Source organism: Aptenodytes forsteri, unplaced genomic scaffold (genome assembly GCF_000699145.1).
Source record: "Aptenodytes forsteri isolate BGI_AS27 unplaced genomic scaffold, ASM69914v1 Scaffold103, whole genome shotgun sequence".
Lineage (NCBI taxonomy): Eukaryota > Metazoa > Chordata > Aves > Sphenisciformes > Spheniscidae > Aptenodytes > Aptenodytes forsteri.
In genome coordinates this window covers 4,610,479-4,630,746 of record NW_008796051.1, presented here as the reverse complement: position 1 = coordinate 4,630,746, position 20,268 = coordinate 4,610,479, and the positions used below count along the sequence as shown (strand labels likewise).

General features: G+C 41.2%; 1 protein-coding gene across 1 annotated transcript in view; it reads right to left on the bottom strand.

Annotated features, from left to right (window-relative positions):
* Nucleotides 1-1,016: 1,016 nt before the first annotated feature.
* Nucleotides 1,017-20,268, bottom strand: part of PDZRN4 (PDZ domain containing ring finger 4) — a 113,072-nt gene continuing 93,820 nt past the window's right edge. Inside the window, exons 4-8 of the mRNA XM_009286234.1 lie at nucleotides 18,809-18,907; nucleotides 16,551-16,613; nucleotides 12,896-12,997; nucleotides 9,334-9,450; nucleotides 1,017-2,753 (exon numbers count right to left, since the gene is read on the bottom strand). Coding sequence (XP_009284509.1) covers nucleotides 1,227-2,753; nucleotides 9,334-9,450; nucleotides 12,896-12,997; nucleotides 16,551-16,613; nucleotides 18,809-18,907 — 1,908 coding nt within the window. The 3' untranslated portion in view covers nucleotides 1,017-1,226. The remainder of the gene's footprint in view (nucleotides 2,754-9,333; nucleotides 9,451-12,895; nucleotides 12,998-16,550; nucleotides 16,614-18,808; nucleotides 18,908-20,268) is intronic.

Genomic DNA, 20,268 nt, shown 5'->3' with positions numbered 1-20,268 from the left:
AAGGTGGCTCTGCTGCAGGGAGAGAGACAATTCCCTACTCCATCAGGCACCCAGGCAGCAAGTTGTCCTTGCTGCTGAGCCCCAGCCAGCTCCCACTGGGGCTCTTCTAAAAGGCCTGGATGCTCCTCAACAATAAAATTAAACCCTTAACTCATTTAGTTGCCTTTCCTTCTCTATTTTTCCTTAACTCATCTGTGAAAATGTCAGTGACATCCACTGCTAGTTTTTCTCGCACGAGATTTGGCTCAAAGTTAGGCATATTCTCTGTTTATGTTTTTTATGTGTAGAACAAATAGCAAGCTCAGCCAGGGAAAGGACTCCCAGTAGTTACCTGACAGCATACAACACAGTAATATATCAATGAATCATTCAATCAACTAATAATAGCAGGTAAGAGAAAGCCAGAAAGACCCACTCACAGAAAAAATGAAAAAGCTAATTCATAAGAACTAGTCTATGGAATTCTGTCCCATGTTCTTGAAATCTCTATATGCTGTAAATATCATGCATAGTGAAATGACTCATCCTTTAAAGGCAAATGTTCAATTTAAATCAAAGAACTCTTGGCTTTTTTTTTTCTTAAAGATAAGCAATAATTTATTTCTCTTTCATCTTCACAATTATCACATACTGCCCAGCTACATGACCAATGCCACTACATAACACAGGAGAATTTCCCACCTACACTTTACTTGGACAAATACAATTGCAATTTACAGATTAAATGTACTTCACAATGTGTAGTTGGAAAAATGTCATTCTTATCTATACGATGAGATGTGGCATATGATTTATAAAGAGATGCAATCTAAGATGTAAAACTTTAAAACTTGTTAAGTCAAGGATACAGTATAAAGCATTTTGTTTTGGTATTGTATTGTTACTAAAGTAGAAAAAAGAAAACTAGAGAAATAAATCCAGATCTTAACTTACAGGATATGTATTAGGTTAAGAAATTAATTGGCTTCTCCACTTTTTTTGTTTTGCTTTTCTTTTTCTTTTTTTTTTTTCTACAAATGAATAATATGAATATATTGCAGGATAAAGAAAGACTGCCAGATAAAGAAGGTACCGTTATATGAAAAACAAATGAAAAATTACCAGGTAATTTTGCTTACAAAAAAGGTCAAACTATAAACAGTCACAAAATATATAAAAATGCCACATTGAACGAGGCAATCGTACTCTACCTAAACTGGTAGTATACTCTCTGAAAGAAGTTGCGTTCATACAGTAGTAACTGATAAAAAGGCATTGTGCACTCTTGTGCCATCTGGAGATTTAGCACCGTGTGTCATCAGTTCTTGGATTGTCATCCAGTTGTCCAAGATTTTCTTGTTTCTCTTTTTCATCATCTTTTTGTGACTCAGTTCAATAATGTTAATTTCCTTTTTGCCCTCGCTGCCACTCTGCGGACTTTCCTTAAGACATTCCAGCCTGCTCCTCATCATGAACTCCCGCCTCCTCCTCTGCTCCTTAGCTCGCACCAAATGCTGCTTCCGCTCTTCTTTGCTCCAGTAGCGACCCATCTTCATCTCACTCATCGTATCATCATCTGTCGTCATCCCACTGCGCTCCTCTTTAATTTTTAAGGCACGTTCCTTCAGGATTCTGTCTCGAACTGGTCTCTTTGTGATGTACCTCGTCCCATCACTCCTTATTTTCACTTTCCATTCCATCTTGGGCTCCGCACACTTCTGTGAGTCTTTGCACATGCTCACCAGGCTGAGCTGGCTTTGGGCGTACTCCACAGCAGACTTCTGCTGGATCAGTTGCATGTAGCTTTGATAATGCTTTGCATGAGCAGGTATATTCCCGTACCTGTAAGAAGAGCTGTGATATGGAGACAGGTAGGGAATGTGCTCGCTGCTCTGCTTTTCCTGGTCTGTGAATTTGCTGCTTTCTGATGCCAGCACTGCGTCCTCAGCAGCACTGTTTTGCTCAGTGGGTTTGGTTTTGGCTGAGGTTGTCTCCCTGTTGCTTTGTCCTGAGGATGACTGATTAGCCACGATTGTGCTCCTCAGGTTTTTCCTGTTGGTTATGCTGATCATCCTCTGGAGAGAGTTATCAGGGGATCGCTCCACAGTCAGTGGAGTGCTCCTGCAACTTTCGGCAGTGTTGTAGGCGCTGGAGCTGTCCTTGTCAGACTTCTCAGGGTGCTCCATGATGTCATCCAGTTTGCCTCTTTGTACATCTATGCTGGTGTTATAATTCCTGAACCCTTCGTCATGTAAAGCCCAAATGTCTCCATACTGATCCCTCACCTTTTGGAGCCGGTGAGCTTGCATAATATTCTGACATTCGAGTTCAATGTTTCTCAGTTCCTCATTGAGTAGCTGCAGCTCATGCTCCACTCCATCTTGCTCTCTTCTGTTGCACTCTATTGTGCTGCTCGAGTAATACAGGTCATACTCCCCGTGGTTTCGAATCTTGCACTTCAGTTCCAACAGCTGCCGAAACCTTTCACATTCCTCCTCTGGGTTTCCTATGAAATCAGACTCAATGTATTCCCCAGACACAAAGCTTTCATTGCATTGGAGCTCAACACTTCCTAATGTATCTTGGCTGTGGCCGAGCTCCCGTTTGCTCTGCAGGGTAGCGCTGTTCTGCTCCTCAGGTGCATTTTCTTGCTCCGAGCTCTCGTCATTACGCAGACTTTCATCTGTAGGTCCCACCCCACTGTCCTTCTCATGATTGTTGGATGATGAGGTTGCAGTGTCTGTAGTGCCATCCTCCTCTTCATGTTTCTTTGGCTAAAAAAACAAGCAAACCAAAATGATTATCAAATGCAGACCATATTACATGAGAATATTTTCCAGCTCTGTTTTGCTTAAACAGCTGGGATCTGATTTAAGCCGAATTAAAACAGATCACTAAACAGCAGTCCTACTGCTCATAGCTTTTAAACATTTCTGAGAGTCATGCTGTGGTGGCCATACTGAGTGAAGTAGATGAATTACAGCACTAGTGACATATCTTCTAAAGTCCGGAAAGAAATATTTCCCTCTCTAGCTAAGCCATCTCTTTGCAGTGCTTAAAGATAATGATCACCAGATGGTGTACTGTTTTTGATTCTGGATTATGGCCAGAGTCTGGTGGAGCTGAAATCTTCTCAAACTTGGGAAAAAGCTTCAGTACTGGTATCACTTCAAAAAAATAGAGCAAGCAGCCAATCAAACAATGACTAATACAATCTGAAAGGGTGCAAAGACTACTTTCATCAGTGGGTTGTTTGGTTTTTTTTACCAGTGAACTCCTTGTTTGCTCCATGGAGACGGGCAGGGTTGAAGCCTGCAGAGGGCTGGCCTGTTCCACTACACCCTCCACGGCTCTCTGTCACACTTCTTGTTTTCAGTAGTCTTTTTCCAAAAGACTGTTCATTTTGAATTCTAGGATTTTGCTCAAGTAGACCTCTCTGCGTTGGATCCCTGGAGACCATTTTTGTTCCCTAGTTAGAGTTTATATTCCTTAGAAATAAAAACAGCTTTTTACCATTAAGTGTAGAACAACACTGAGTGCTTGCCATGGGCATAATGTCAAGCTTTTATAGACTGTTGTTTTTTAATTCACACTCCACTCATTGTACCTAACCTATTTATATTCTCAAACTATTTATATTCGCAAAGAATGTGAGATAATACCTCTCTGAAGAGACAGATGCTTTTTATTTTTCAAACTGGATAAGCAAAGAATTCCCCCCAATTCCCCTTACAGAGCAATCATGCAGAGTGCAGTTTATACGGCCTGTTCACCAAATATCTAAATGTACATAGTACCAACCAAGCGCCGTTTCTCTTTTAGGAGGTATAATTGCATAATTATATATAATGGTAGTAATAATCAAGGGAGAAAAAAGGTACAGTGCACCCAGTGAAAGGAAACAAACTCAAAGATGCCACAGAGACCAATTCCCTTTTTCTCTACTTTGACAGACAGTAAAACAGGATGAAAATGTGTCTCCTATCTCCTGTCTCATTCTTTCTCCTCTCTTCATGATCCCACACCCTTCAACTGGTTTCCTTTCTGCAATTGTTAGGAAAAAATAATGGCCTAATCTCAGAAAAACAAAAATAACCTCCACCCCCCAAATGCAACGTAATAGTGGAATAAAATAAATACTGAAAGGAACACAACACCAGGAGAATTCAGTGTCTGTGATAGACCAGTTAAAAATCTCTGAAAAGATGCTTTAGCAATTTGTTGTCAGACAAGACTTGCAAAATCATAGCATACCTTTTACACTCATCCTGTTGCACATACAACGTGCAGCTGGTAATAAAATGCACAATAAACCTGTAACTCTCATGTAGCTTTGGCAGACACGCTGGCAATGTGCCAACTACTATCTCTCACTCTCCCCAAATGGGGAGAAAGTCTCCCCTTGAATTTAAATGTCATGGGACAGAATGTATTCAGTGTTGTTCAAGGGATCATGCAAAGGTTCAATGCTTCTTGATGTTGTAGGGTCAGAATTTTCTAGAAACTAGATTTTGAAACTGCAAGGGACAAAGGCAGATTTTCATGAAAATTCTGCAAGTTTTAAGAATTCAATGGTACGTATTTTCCTGATCTGAGATCCTCTCAGATCTTTCTACTTACCTGCTTAAAAAACAAGGGTATCTTGTTGTCACAGGAAGAAGCAATATGAAGCGTAGTACCAATAACACTCTAAATAACTAACTATTGCAGAATTGTTCTATAATTATCATTTATCTGTTCTTTCTTTTCTCAGCTTATGCATTGCTGTGAAAGCATATAAAGTATATTGGAAGATTTTTTGTTAAGGCTCTTGTTATATTTTTCCAAAGTGGCTGCAACACTTTAGTTCCGTTTTCAGGAGTAGCTGGAGAAGTGGTGGGAATGCAATGTCTTCCCACATCACCTGTTTTTTAGGAATTCCAAATGTCATATTTCACACAGAGAAAAAACCCAATGTCTAGAGAATTCTTCATGAAAACCAAGAGTAACCAGAAAGAAGAGCACCCCAACCAGCCAAGTGGTCAGGGCATTCACCGGGAATGCTGGAGATTTAGGTTTAATTTCATATTTTTCTAGTTTACCTCCTCCAGGTGAGTGCTGCTACATAAGCCATTCTGGTCCCTTCTCTCACCTGCTTTGGAGCTGTTCCAGCTTCTAGTGACCTCTTCTTCCCCCAAACTTTTCAGCAGAGAAGTGACTCTAGTTTGGGTCACCTACACTGCACTCGAGCCACTGCCCTGTGTAACCCATGCTTCTCACTGCTCTGGAAAATAATTACTGACACAAAGGAGAATAGCCCCCCCAGACACTGGGAGGGCTGTGCTGCAGAACAGCCAGCAATTTGGGTGCCCACCCAAATGCAGGGCTCCATCCACACTAGCAAACGAGGAAGGCCAGGATCTGCTCGCTGACCCTGAGGGTGAGTGATGTAGCACAGCGTGCATTCATATGACTAAACTCATCTTACCCCTTAAGGAGGGTTTATCCATACTGTGTTAGCACTAGCACAGTTATACAGCTTACAGGAGCTGAGCTCCATGATGTCTCCAGCATGGTGCTACACCACCAAAGCATATATTTGAGCATTTCTGAAAAATCCCTTAATGTATCTATTTGTATAAGTGTTGAAACAGACTTTACAGCTTGGGCCCACGCAATCAACACTTTCAGAATTAGTGACTCTTGTTTTCCACACCACTTTTATCAACAATTTAAACTTTGGTCCTTCAACTTCCACTTGATTTAGACTGAGTGAATATAATACACTGCCATCTACTCAAGTTACACTATCCATAATTAACACACACACAAAAGATGTAAACAAAGCAAACCCCATCTTTCCAGTTTAACAGAAATCAGATGGGTGGGATTGATTTCACCAAATCTAAGTGTCTATAGTACAGGTACCTGAATGTCAGGTGGTCACTTTGGGTTCCCCTCCTTGTCAGGAAGAAACATGTGCAGACTGAGCAGTCTTTTACAATATAAGATTATTTTAATTTTATTTTGAAAGGTAGCAAGCCTAATTCCAGGTTAAGTCCCTTCTGAAAAACAAGAGATAGTCTCCAATTGTCAGTGCGTTGCTTTTGTCAGTGTTATCTATTATCTATTCCAAACAAAGTGTTTGTTTTCAAACATACGTTGTCAATCTCTTTTACAATTACTTCTGTTTGAAATACCAAAGGGCTCCTTAGGCCTCATCTTTGCAGTGAGAACTCAGATAATGAGAAGGCAAACCTGGCGGTGCGTACAATCAAGCAATAAATGAACCTCAAAAGATTCTGCATTTCAGCTCCAGCAAGCATTCATGCCTATAAAATGGCTAATCTTGCAGGAATTCAGGCACTGTTCCATTCTCATTTTACAACTTATGATGTATATTGGGACTCAAAACCCAGGCTGGTACTAAAGTTTGAAGGCAGTGAGATTCAGTCAAAGGTTTTAATAAATGTAGCTGCTGGGATCTCCGGTCAGTCTGACAGTGAGAGGGAGACTGACCATAGTGAGAGGAATCTCCGGTGGCAGGCTAACCACGAGGTACTCCAGCCATGAGGGAAGACTGAGATTGATTTCAGTGGTTCACTAAAAGGGAAAATGCTCTTCTGCAAACAATGCTGTTCTTTTAAAACAGGCCTCTCTCAAAAAAGAATTTCCCCCAGATATTTTCACTGCATTTCAGCTTTGAATGAACTCAAATTAATTTTTTTATCCAATTCTTTCTCTTCTTAATAGGTTTTGATATATTCCATGATACCGATAAGAGTTTCTGCATGGCAAATGTATGGTATTCTTCTGAAAGTTATCTCTGCTGCACAATGAACTGCGATGTTGTAAAGGGGAAGGAATACAATAAGTTATAAAAACTGGAGAATTACATCTTTCCTCAAGGTTTATTGGACTATTCTATACAGAGAAGATACAATTCTTGATTAAATTCTGTAGAGTGGCTAAAAAACATACAGAAAAGACACAACTATCCACTTAATTCTTCTATTACAAACTGTACCAGATTTTTCTGTGACAGCTCATACTAAATGTTAAAATGGCATTCTGTAAAACAGACGTATTTGGAAGGATATTCTGCTATAGCATGTATTCATTCCGGCAGCTCGCAAGATTCATGACGACAGATGATTATGAAGGCAAAGGACTGTGTTTTGGTTCACAAAAATCAAGGCTGGTGTTAGAGCGAAATCTCCATGGCCAACCGAGGAGCTTGAAGATACTCAGCTTGGCCACTGGCAGCTGCAACGAATGTGTTTTCATTGCTCCGATGGATTATGTGATTCACCTCAGAAAACTGCTAGGTTTCCCAGCCTAACAAGGAGTAAAGAACCAGTTTTCTGACTTGCCGAGTCACTACTTAGAGTCTAGAGAGACAGCAGCTGTCACAAATTACTGATGCCCCATTACACACCAAACTGCATTTGGTTGATTCAATTACTCATCAGAAGGGCAAAGAAACGTCTGGCTGTCCTAGAATTACTTCGAGTAACTCAACGTCAGACACCGACAGAGCACAAGTGACCATAATTTTTTCAAGTGTAGGTCTCTTCTACAGTAACATAAAATCTCAACAGGGAAAAAAACCCCTATCCTTAGTATAAGATCCCAATGGGGGATAAGCAATCTCAATGGCTTCTGTGAAACCACTTCACAGAACACCGTTGTTCAATAATTAACACTATTCGCAACCCAAATTCAGTGAAAAAGCCAAAGCTTGACAAGAACTTGGGAGTGGAAGGTCACAACTGTGAAGTGATTTCAGAGGCCCCAACACGTTGTATGAGGGGCTAGTACGGGTTTGTAGATAGACCTGCTCAAGAATTTCCTCCAGAAGTGCTGGTTTGTGTGAAAATGTCACTATGCAAAGGAAATTGCTTTGTGAAGAACAAGTGTTCTTTCTGACAGGAAATCTTTTGCTATCCGAGATAAAATTTGCGGTTAAAAAAATAAACAAGATGCAAATATCAGTTCAAAGTAGCTAGCAGTGCAGTAGTTAGCACATTTAACCTGGGAAACTGAGGCTTGGATCACTGCCTGGAAAAGAGGGTCGTAACTAAAAGGCCACTATATATCCTGTTGCAAGGCTCCCTTCAACTCTGACCCTGGAGTTATTCCACTTCGTGTAAATAATTAAATGCTTGTAAGATCAAGGATTTGTAAACTGATCTATCATATTCCAGATAATTGACTTAATTATTCTGTTAGTGTCCCTGTCCTCATGAATATTTCATTTATGTACAGTGAATAGCTTTAATAGCAGCTATCACCTAGTCAATAGCCCAGCATCAAGGCTGGAGGGGAGGTGAGGAGGAAACAGGCTAGATGCACGTTCAGGCCCTGAACGTGGAATTTGAAGCCAGGTCTCCTGTTAGCCAAATAAGCTCCTGTTAGCCAGAAGAAGGAAGGCTTTCACAGTCTTTCTCCCTCTCTCCACTTCAAAGAAAAATGCCTCAGGCTCTGCTTTCGAGCAATTCAGAATGGGGAAAAAATTGTAAGTCACAAATTTCTGTGGGAGGAAAAACAGTTTCTCCCCAGCTGTACATATACAGAAGCCAGGACATGACATTGGATTTTATTTCCTTGGCTCCACACAGGTGTGCATGCTGACAGATCATCTGATTCAGGTGTGGATAAGGTCACTTATGCCTTCCACAATAAAGTACAACTGAGAAGACCCATCCCTTGATGAAACTGTATGGCTGGGGGTACACATGCATCTTTGCCATAGTCACAGTGCTTACAGCACATATGGGCAGGTAAAAGTCGGGATAGCAGCAAGCTGAGACTATGCTAACAATATGCTTATTTGTCTCCATTAACAAAACAAATGCCAAGTTGTGTGCTGTCGGTATAAGAAAAATACACTTGTATTACCAAAACACCTGTTGTTTATTTTAAACACCTCTTCCATCTTGTTCTGCAAGCTCTCTGGTGCAAGGGCTGGCTCATACCTCACATGCATACAAGAGGGACATCTATCTCAACTTGGAGCTCAAGTTGCCACACTGATACAATTCATTAAAAAAAAAATTGACATAAAATATAACAACATAAATGCCAAACACTTCAGAATTAAAGAAGGAAAGCAATATTATTCTGAGAGTTCAGAGAAAATGAGAAATCTGCACTTATCACAGCCTCCTAAATTGTTTGCTTACTTGTGATACTGGGCCTAAGCATCTATTTTTCTCCTTTTCCTTACCTATAGCGTGCCGGAGTTCATAGCATTTTAGAGACAGAATTCTATCAAAGCCTTTGACTCCATTTTACAGCATACCATTTCATTCTCTATTAATAAAAAAGTATACCTAGCAAAATTTCAAATGATACATTTAGTAGCAGTCCTACCTGCTCCACCTCGTTGGCTGTGTACTGCATCGCTTCATTATGCTGCTCTTCCAACATTTCCAAGTTTAACTCCTCTAAGAATTCATTCCTTTCATCATCCAGCCACCCTTCTTCCAGCTGCAAAGAATACATTAGTACATTATATTATGTTAGCAAGGACACATGCTAAAACAGGGTAAACCCAAATGGCAATGCTTGACTAGTTCTTTTTATCCTAATGATTCTCTTCAGAAAGCCAGGCGGTAGGAGTTCGCGTCTCAAAAAGAGAAGAAGAAAAAGAAGGATGAAAAAAATGGGACTCATGCCTTTTATCCTTTCTTGAAACAGTATGACTGATTTTCTCTCATAATGAAGGAGACTGCACAGCACAGACATTATTTCCTTTCAAAAGGTATGAAAGGCGCAGCGCATAATCCTGAAGCTGTCATGTTCATTACCGCCGAGAGCCCCTGTGCTGAAAGAGTGGCAACGTTACTAATAGGGCCAGGAGGCAACCGGGCTTTTTCCTCTAACAACCTCCGTCCCAGCGCTGTGCCCTGCTGCCGCCACCTCAATAGAAACCTTATGTTGCGTTTCTGTCACCGTTTTCCCATTGATCTTCCAGGTAAACAAACAAACAAAAGATGCGGTGATTTGAAGGGAGGTTATTTTTGTTCTCGTGGTGTGCCTGGAAGCAAGGCTTACCCGTTTGTTTGTTTTTTTCTCCAAGTGCAAAATAATACTTTGACATTTGGTGAACACAGTGTTGCAAAAGGACAGGAGGGGATGCTATGTTTTCTGTCAAGTGAGTATGTCCTCTTCCTGCACCCACTTTGCACCCTTCACATCTTTCTAAACTGATAAAACAGGCACCCCTGGCCTAAAATGCTACTCTTCCCATTTGTTCATTGTGCACATGTGTGCACGTGGAACACATCCATTTGTATCTGTAATCCCTTGCCAGATGGCACACTGCGTCGAAAAGGAAAATATTGGTCAGTGGCACTCCTGGCTATAACGATGAGATCGTGGCAAAAGGGAAACACTTATTGTTTTGTTGCTGGTGAAGGAACCAGGGGAAGAAGGTGACAAAAAGATGCTAAAAGGTAAAAGTCTCAGCATTAGACAATTACAAGAGTACCAACTATTCATGTCCCAAGACAGCATGAGCAACGTAACATGGGCCAACACGTTCACCAGAAGTACCACTGCCTCAAAGCCAGGAGAGCTCTGGCCACAGATGCCAGTCAGAAAAGTTACACGAAACCAGCAAGTAGCAGTTCAAAGCTACACAAGGAGTGATTGATGCTGTATGGCACTTCTAGCTGAATACTGGCAGGAAACCACTGTTTCCTTCACAAACTCTGATATGTTTTTGCCCATGCCAGTGAAATCTTTCCTCTTATAAAGAACATAAGCCTTTCACCATTTCCCTTGGCAAAGCCAGCCTCTAAAGCCATCCCCTTGCGATTAGAAGGAGGCTTTTTTTCTTGGACATGTAATTTTTATGTTTGTCCTTAATGGGACTTCCAAACTATTCTCTGAAACATCTGGTACTGGCCACTAATTTTGTTTACTTGTCTTGTTTGCTTTTTTTTCCCAAGGAAAGCATGGACACAGCCTTCCTCTACCATAAAGGACGCAGTTGAATTTCCCTCATTTGAGGAAATTGCAGAGATTAACAAATCTGGAGGACAAAAGATGAATCTCACTTGGGCAAATCTGCTGCTTTGATCGTGGCAGACCCAGTACCTAACTAATGGGAATGCTTATGTTATGTTACAGCTTTTAGAATAAAAATAATATATGGCTTAGTATACACGTGCACTACATACACTGTGTGCACATACACACATGTGAATGCACATGCCTGTGCCATTTGCTTACATATTAAACAGGTTGTGTGCTCCTCCGGTGCTCTGTTTCAAAACTTAATTATTCATCGGTATTCACTGCACAAATAAATGGTCAGAGAAGGTTTTCTTCCCTGTTACCGAATGAATGTGCTCAGCAGTCACCTTTCAAGATTGTAATACTGCCATCACCATTTTCTATCTTGAAATAAAAGCCTGCTTAATCCTGCTGTCTTTTACCAGAGTCAAAGCAGCACAACTACCAGAAATCAGTTTGTGGACAGCCTGATTTCTGACATACTACGGCTTTTTCTTCAGTTTTGTATGAATATGTTCTTAAAACACATAAATTAAACAAAAAAATCCCAACACCAAAGCCCCAAACCCAAACCAAACCACACTTTTATAATTTGAAAGGAGCATCCATATAGGAAGCTATATTGGTACAGCTAAGTAATTCCTTAACTCATACTGATGTAACTTTTTCATGTTGACCAGTCTAAACAAATACAGAGAATTAACTTTCCCTGGGCATGTATTTTATAAGTAGGTGGGTTTCTGTTCCCTACTGAAAAACAAAATCTTAGTGAAAAATAGTAAGAATAATCTTGAAATAACTCTTCCAAAACTTCTGCAACTTCCAGTGAGGGCTACAATTTTGCAATAGAAACTGATGCATGGATTTTTTTGCTGTACTATGTCACCAGTTTTATGGGAATTGTTTAGATTCCTGAAAAACATAAAGGAAATGAATGCTGAAATTGTGAATCTTTTATAACTACCGTATTCAAGAAGAGATTCCAAGTGGCACTGAATTACACTTACTCAATTTAATTTATACAGAGTATGCAGCTAGCGAGACTGAGAATATCAGATCAATAGCATGAGAGACAAATGGCAACATAACCAACTCTGAATTGTTGGCAGATGGAGAGAACAGTGACAATATAATGTCTTTTTGCTTTGCAATGGCCTATGAACAGAATATAAAGGGAAGTACAAACAGCACTCTTCTTCCACTCTACCTCTCCTTTAGCGTGATGATCAACCTAACATCTGCCCCCTGCAATGATATAAAAAATTCTTGGCATGGCAAAATTCTTGGCATTGGCATAATTTTATTTTTAAAACCACAAAAATGTTTCTAAAAGCTTTTGAAAATGCACCTCCCAAGATACAATTTGCAATGTACAAGCAGGTTGTTGTGACCAGGGTGCTTTGAAAACAATTAGATCCAGGTTTGCTGCATGGTACTGTAGTCAAAGTTCCATGGTACATAAATGAACAGTTTACATGCCTGCTTATAAGTGCATAGGATAAACAGAGCCATCACCAATGACCAACTACAGCTTTGTGTAAGTTCATATAAATGACTGAGGTAAGTATGGGAAATTTATCCCCAGAACAAATAACAATCATCTAACGAGTAATACATAGTTTTCTAGTTCTAATTCATATTTTACTAATATCATAATAGTGCTGTCAGCTTTATTTGTATACCTGCTTACTCTGTCTGCTGGAAAGGAATTGCTTAGTTTTGGGAAAACAAGCCCTAGTAATATCATGTTATTTTCTTTGTTGGCTAAACAGGGGCAAAGCTCTGCAATTATCTGTTTCCTCCTTTTGTCAGGAACTTTGGCATTCCTATTTCTCAGCAGTTCATTACTCACAGCGGCACTGAATGTATGGTATAACCAGGGTTCTGGCTCAGTGCATCTATTTAGTCTAACCTGCATCTCCGGTCTTGCAACCAGCAACACAATTTTCTTGCATTCTTCACTGGAGAGCAATGCCACTGCCTCTTCCCGATTCTGGACATCTTGGCCATTTATCTAGAAAACAAATGAAAGTGGCACGTAAGTTTCTATTTCCACAAAGCAACACACAATAAAGGGCAGATATCAGCTCATTTGTGCTGAATGTATGGACAATGAAACTCGCGCAAGGGGCTCATCTTCAGCCCCTCAGTGGTAAGTGCCTTCACTCAATTATGCGCTTACTGTAAGAGCTGTATCGATCGTTGAAGGATGGCGGACATCAGAGGAAGCAGTTATGTTCATAAATGTCCAACCTGCGCCCTGGTAACATACATCTAGCAACACAATTAACCAGCCCCTGACAGGTGACGTTCATCTTTCTCCGTTCAGAGTAATGGAAGTGTCACTCTGAGATAATAGTGCTGGTGGAAGCAAGACTGGTAATGCTACAGCTGAAATCAGTCACACTGTATGCTGGTAGAGAGCCAATTAGAGAGCTACAGTATTATCTCTCACCAGGCAATACTTATAGGCCACTGCTTCTTGCTGCTCCATTTAATCATTTCATATTTGTATGGACAGCTTAGTACCCAGAATCACACAAAACATATGTATCCCCCTTACAAGGGGATAATCAAAATAAAAGTGGTTCTCCAATGAGAACGTGCTTTTCTCGCTACCTTTCTCCTATTCTGTCACGTCATTAAAACAGCCATGTCCATGATTACATGGTAAGAAACACATTTGGCATTGTCCAAATCCTCTTATTGAGGGAATCAAATAGAAATCTTATTTTCCATGTGTATTTGGTTTTGTCCAACAAAAAATACTTGGTCTATTTGAAAATGGGTGAAAACAAAACTGGAAGACAGAAGGATCTGAATATCTGGGGGAAATAAAATCTTGTAAGGGTTTGATTTCAAAGTAGCAGGAACTTCCTGGTTGAAAAGTAAAGAGAAAGTTGCATTTCTGCACGTATGTTTGGCCTGAAAGCCTTGACTCAAAAACACAGCTTTAATTCAGATCAAAGAAAACCCCAGTGTACCCTGATTATCTAACCAGCAATGAGTAAAATGTCTGAGACCCTTCAAAGCTTACATGATGGGATGCTTACAAAGCTTACAAGAAGGGATGGCTGTGGTCTGTGGGAGACCAGACAACCATTTGGTAACGCAGAGCTGCCCTAACCTGAAAAGCAGAGATGCAGCCACAGAGGTGAAGGAGCAGATCTCCAGGTTGTGCAAAACACCCCCAGCCATGGTGGCTGCTCCGGTGATTCCTATCAGCTGAGCAATTGCCCCTCTCCAACCCCGGAGGCAGCGGCCCTGCTGGCCCCGCACAGCCTGGAGGTGCCCACCCCACACCAGCTGCACCATCATGGGGGACAAGCAGGACTTCAGCCTGCCCCACGACATCTCACCCCCATGGACAGCACTTGTCAGCCTGGAGGTTCACAGCTAAAAACAGCAGAAGCTTAGGCAAGTCTTGCCAGGACTGCCCTTATAAAACCTTTCCCTTGACTTTGTAACATTTGATGTAAAATACTCAGGCTGTTCTCAGATGCTTAAGAAGACTAAGAAGGTGACTGGAGAGGTGTGAGGTTTGTGAGAATGAGAAGGGGACAGTTTCAGCTTCAAAAACGTGAGGAAACCTGCTGTAATTTTATGAGAAATACACAAAACAGAGTGTGTGTCCCCCGTAGCCTTAACCGATGCCATCCGCCACCCACAGAAAATGCCCCCACACTCAAGGATCCTGCTCTCTCCCAGCCCCAGTGTAATCCCCCCATAATGGCACTGTCACCTTCTATTTCTCTGAGTTATCTCATCAATAAGAGTAGATGGAGGGTCAATGTGTTTTCAGATATGAAAGTAAACCCCACATAACTCTCTGGGTGTTAACTTTAATGATCAAACTCATAGCTATATATCAGCACTGACATTAAAGTAATGCTCCAGTCTACAAAAGGATGGCAGAATTACCTATGCTTTCCTCTTTCCCCCGGAGTCTTTACTCACAATTGAAATGAATTTCGTTAGGAACTAGAGAACATTTGCCTGAACTGCTGTTGGCTCTCCACTTCACTCAGAAATTTTAGAAAGCAAGGAAAGGAGCAGAAAATGGACCTACCCTCTATTTCCTTATTTTGAAATCATAGAGTAGGAACGAAAGTTGTTTCTACTTGGTTGAATAAACAAGGTTTTTTTCTGATTTTTGAAAGTTAAAAGTACCATTATATCCTGTTTGCTTTCTTCAGTAGGTATTTTATAGAAAGACGCAGAAGACAGTGCACTGACTTTTCCACTCCTAGCCGCACCCCATGATGTGATCCCATCACCCCGCCACCCCAAGTCCCACTGAGGGGCTCACTGCCCTCGTACCACAGTGTCCGTGTCTTCTGGAGGGGAACACCATCCTCTAAATGTTTTCACATTTCCAACCACACAGAGAATAAACCAGCAGCCCCTGAGTGAGCCCTGGCATTAAAATCTAACTTATTGTTTCCTCTCCAAAAGATGGGCCACTTTGGTAAGCCAGCTCATAGACCCTGTTGTGTTAGCTAGACTCCCAAAGCTGATACCAGGGTAAGAGATACAGCGACAGGTTTCAGCAAAGATGTTTCCTGCAGAAATGAAAAAACTGGAGGGAAGGAACAGGCTGATCTTGCGACAACCTGAAAGCTCACGTGCCTAAATTAATGAAGGGCAATTACGGAACTGGTTACAGAAAAGTGACTTGTCACACCAGGAACTAGTTCTGGGGCTTCAGTGAAAAAAGGTCAAAATACAAGGGAAATTGACTGAGAACCAGAACTAAAATGCTACAATACAGCAAAGACTTTCCGGTCTGCTGATTTTTGGTAGTTGTTTTGTGATTTTGTCACTAGCGCAAAAACGTACTATTCCCTGCCAGCTGAAGATAGAAACCCACTGCCATTCTAGCTACTTCCCTCTCTGTACAGGTACACTGCCTGCCCTCCAGAGCCAGCAGCTAGCCACCCTTGCTCACAGGGCTATGTTGTATCACACAAACCTATCTTCGGGGCAGCTCCTTACATGAGCGGATCAATAGAAAGGAAGGGGGAAAAAAAAAGCCAAGATGGTGGATTACAAAAGAACTCAGAAAAGCGATATTTTATTGGTGGAGGAAAGAAAATATTAACAAAAGCCTAATGAATCCCCCCTCAAGTACATTCAAGATCATCCTTCACTAACAGCACATCTTTTGTATGAAAACTTACCATCTATGCTCAGCACGAGTGAGCTTTACCCAAATTTATGCGATTGCTGAATGATCAGTAAGTCTCTGACACTCATATTTATGTCTGCAGGTTCCCTGTTTAGAATGTGACACTGAGATGAACACAGGGGAAATGAGATTTGCTAATAAATATGGCAAAAAAAGACATGGGACATAAGGGCACAAGCCAGAACGAGTTTGTCATTCTCATTTTTCAGTACACGTACTCTAGCTCCTGGCTATTGTGTTAAAAAACAGACAGACATGGATTTTCTCATCGATCACAGTAACAAAGAGAACTACCTTCCCTCATTAACAGTCCACAGAGAAGAGGGCACTGCGCGTTTGTCTGAAGAAAGAGTTTAAGGAAGAGTCTACTGTCACATACTTGCAAAATGCGATCTCCTTCACGGATCCGGCCATCCCTGGCAGCAATGCTGTTTGGATCAACCTGCATAGGACAATATCCAGTAATTGAACATGGAAAGATTTTTACTGGAAACAGTAACAGCTGCACAGTTTGAAAAAGTAGCATTTTTACTCTGTACAGAGGCAATCTGAAGTTTCCTTTACAGTCATATGAACTCAACAGTTCTTTAAATAATCGTATAAACTTGTTTCAGATACAAGCCTAAAGACAGAAAGTGTTGGGAGCATATAATTTTCAGATTAATACTATCCTATGGTACCATCAGGCATTAACCTTCAGCTGTCAGAGCACTAAGAATTAATGACAGAGCCCCTCTGCTCTGGAAGTTCACTATGGACTGAGGTGGTTCTGCAGCAGTTGATACCTCTATATAAATGGGCCTTGTCTTTGGGAAAGAAGCAGGTTTATTTCTCTTTCATGGAAACATTTACTATTAAATGATTGTCTCGGTTACCAATCTGTTACTTCCTCTGGAATTTTGCAGCTAGCGAGGAAACAGCAAAAAACCCCAAAGGATCTATATTGTATAGATCACTCACAGGTACTGTGTATCGTTCCTGGTCTGAGTCAGTTAATTTTAAGTTAGTTTAACCTAAATAGATGTTTAGGGCTCCATTAACAGTTTATCAAAGTCACTATAGCTCATCCCTGAGCAATGACCTACTGTTCATTGCAGGGCAATTCAATCTATCACCTTTCACTTGATGGTTATCTTAAATCATTTATTTTGCCTCGTCATGCCATAAGATATTTTTTCAAACCAAACATTTGAGTTGAGCATTTGGTTTGTAGGTTATATCCTCTACAGCTGTTAGATATTATTTTCTTCTTGTGCATTATCATAAAAAAAAAAGATTCTGAAGTGCTTAATCAAGTACAAAAGACAATATAATTACATTCACTTAAAAAGGTCTGAGAAATTTCTACCATGTAGGAAAACCAGCACATTTCAGATATAATCCTGGAGTGTATTAAGAGATTCCTGCACTTTCTTTGTCCTCACAAGGTCAAACAGACTTTAACAGCAGCGCTTACACAACTGGTAGAAGACTTATTCTTAGGTAGTTTTATATTAATTCCTCATTCTTGTCCCAAGGCTGTGCTTTTGAGCTTCTTTGACATTGCTGCTGGCCTGTGAATGAGCAATCTTGTCTTCATCCCTGTTCACTGATACGTAGGAGAATTCTCTCTACTGATGCTCTCTGTCCATGAGCTTCACTCAGAACTTAGAATCATAGAATATCTCAAGTTGGAAGGGACCTATAAGGATCATCAAGTCCAACTCCCTGCTCCTCACAGGACTACCTAAAACTAAACCATATGACTAAGAGCATCATCCAGACCACTTCTCTGGGGAGCCTGTTCCAGTGATCGACCACCCTTTCAGCAAAGAACCTTCTCCTAATGTCCAAATTTGGTTCAACATGTCACAAAAGCAACAAATCGGGAACACAGTTCACACAGGGCAGTCACCAGTGAGCTTGAACTCACCAGTGAGCGTGGACTCACAAGAGTTCTGCTTTATCCAGAACAACAAACCTCTTTGAAACGGCTGGAGACTCAAAGGGAGCTAGTGTGCCTGGAAGTATTGTGGACTGTGAAACACTAACACTCTGTGACATGCGCTGGATGCCATGTTTTCCTGGTGAAGCCAATGAAAACTGAGGGTTTATCCCATCTCAATATCCAGTATTCTATTTTTTGTATGGGGGAAAAAAAAAATTAGTCTTTCTGACATATTCCTCTCCCAAGCTACTCTCTCCACCCACCTGTGGTATGTCTGTGCATACCAGAACTGTAACAAAAACACAAATAATAAAATAATGATTATCCACTGTTATGATTACCGAGGCTATGGCAGGGGGAGAATGCAAGCAGGGTGTGGAAAAGGTGCTTTTCTCCTTAAAATCTCTGCCTGATTTCCCACATAAGGGCAGATTTCTTTCAAAATTCAGACCATGCTCAGACCGCTTTGTACTTCCCTAACTATGATGTTGTAGTTAAAAGCATTCAGACTGAAGATTACTAGTAATAATTACACTGCTTGGGCAACATAATTTAAACTGATAATCTAAATGAATTGAAAGTGATGTGTGCTGGCTGATGGCTGACACTTCTGCACTCTGGTCTCACAGCACTTGGTCTTCCATTCCCTGGCACGTTCAGCCCTCCACCACGAGCATCTCCCGTGCTCCTCCCCATCGCCATGTCCTTACCTCACTGACATAGATCCCTGTGTCCTCCTCGTCATCGGTTCTGTAACAGACAGTCAGCCCCAGCTTCTCCTGGCTGCTAATGCGGCACAGCTCCACCTCCTACAAGAAAACACACAGGCTCGTATGGTGGCTTTTGCCAAGGGTGGAAAAAATTGTGGAGCACCAAGCCGCTGACATACTCATACTGTAGGACATACTCATACTCATACTGTATGACCTAGTCATACTGCCCAGTCTCAAGACACAATATTTTGTGTGCATCTTTAAGGGGGAAAATATTCTGTGAATTAAGAAGGAAATCCCAGTACATTGCAGGTTCAAGCTATATGGAAACAGTTCAGTAAGGCCAAACTTTGAGAAATATAGCTGCGTGCATCGATTTTGCAGTTTTTTTGCTTTTGGATAATAGAAGCTGACTTACAGTATATTACATAGTCATTTTAGTCCTATCACACCAACTATTGATTTATAGGATATAAGACAGACTGGCTACGCATCAATCAATCCATCACACAAGTGCCACTCCCTTCTAACAGCAATCCAAGCCATAAAGCAAAAACACAGCTTTCCATTAATAGCATAATTCCTTCCCCGGCCAGGTTAGTGCTGTAGCTTCATTGCAGAAGCTCTTAGATAACAGAAGGATGCTTCAAGGAATCTCCTGTGGAGCTGAACAGCCGTGGCATCCTCCTCAATTGTGAGATGATGCAGAAAACATATTTTTAGTGCCAGATGTCCCAGCAGTGGCATCTCATGAAAAGTGCAAGTTTTAGGGCAGATGGCACAGTGATAACTACTACATACACCCATCTGAGTTGAGCATCTTTAGGGTTTCACGGGGGAATCATTCACAAAAATGCAAAGCTGCACTGGGTTTGAACACTGTGAAACAAATAATTGTAATAAAGCACGATGAATCCAATAACAGAGTATTAGCTTGGTTGCAAATGGGAAACTTCAGTTGATATATGTATTTAAAGGGAGTCTGCAGGTGACATTTGGAGCTTAACAGCTTCTGCTTCTCATGGCTGTGCAAAAAAATTAGAAAGCAAACCCCACGCTTCAGTTCTCAGTCTGTGATACAGAGCTCATTCCTCCCCATCCCCAGAGATGTTGTGCAGATTAATCCATAAACAGGCACAGGGCGCAGAGCAGTGAGGACTTACTACTGCATCCCATCGAGTTGTGGGGACCAGGTGTTGAAATACCACAACTTATAGAAAAACCTGCAGTTCACACACACAGGTTAGCCGATGAACCCCATGCCATCTTCATTTCAGCTGAACATCTTTCACAAAGTGCACTACTGTCGTGGTTTAACCTCAGCCGGCAACTGAGCCCCACACAGCCGCTCACTCACTCCCCACTGGTGGGATGGGGGAGGGAATCGAAAAGGTAAAAGTGAGAAAATTCGTGGGTTGAGATAAAGGCAGTTTAATAGGTAAAGAAAAAGCCACGCA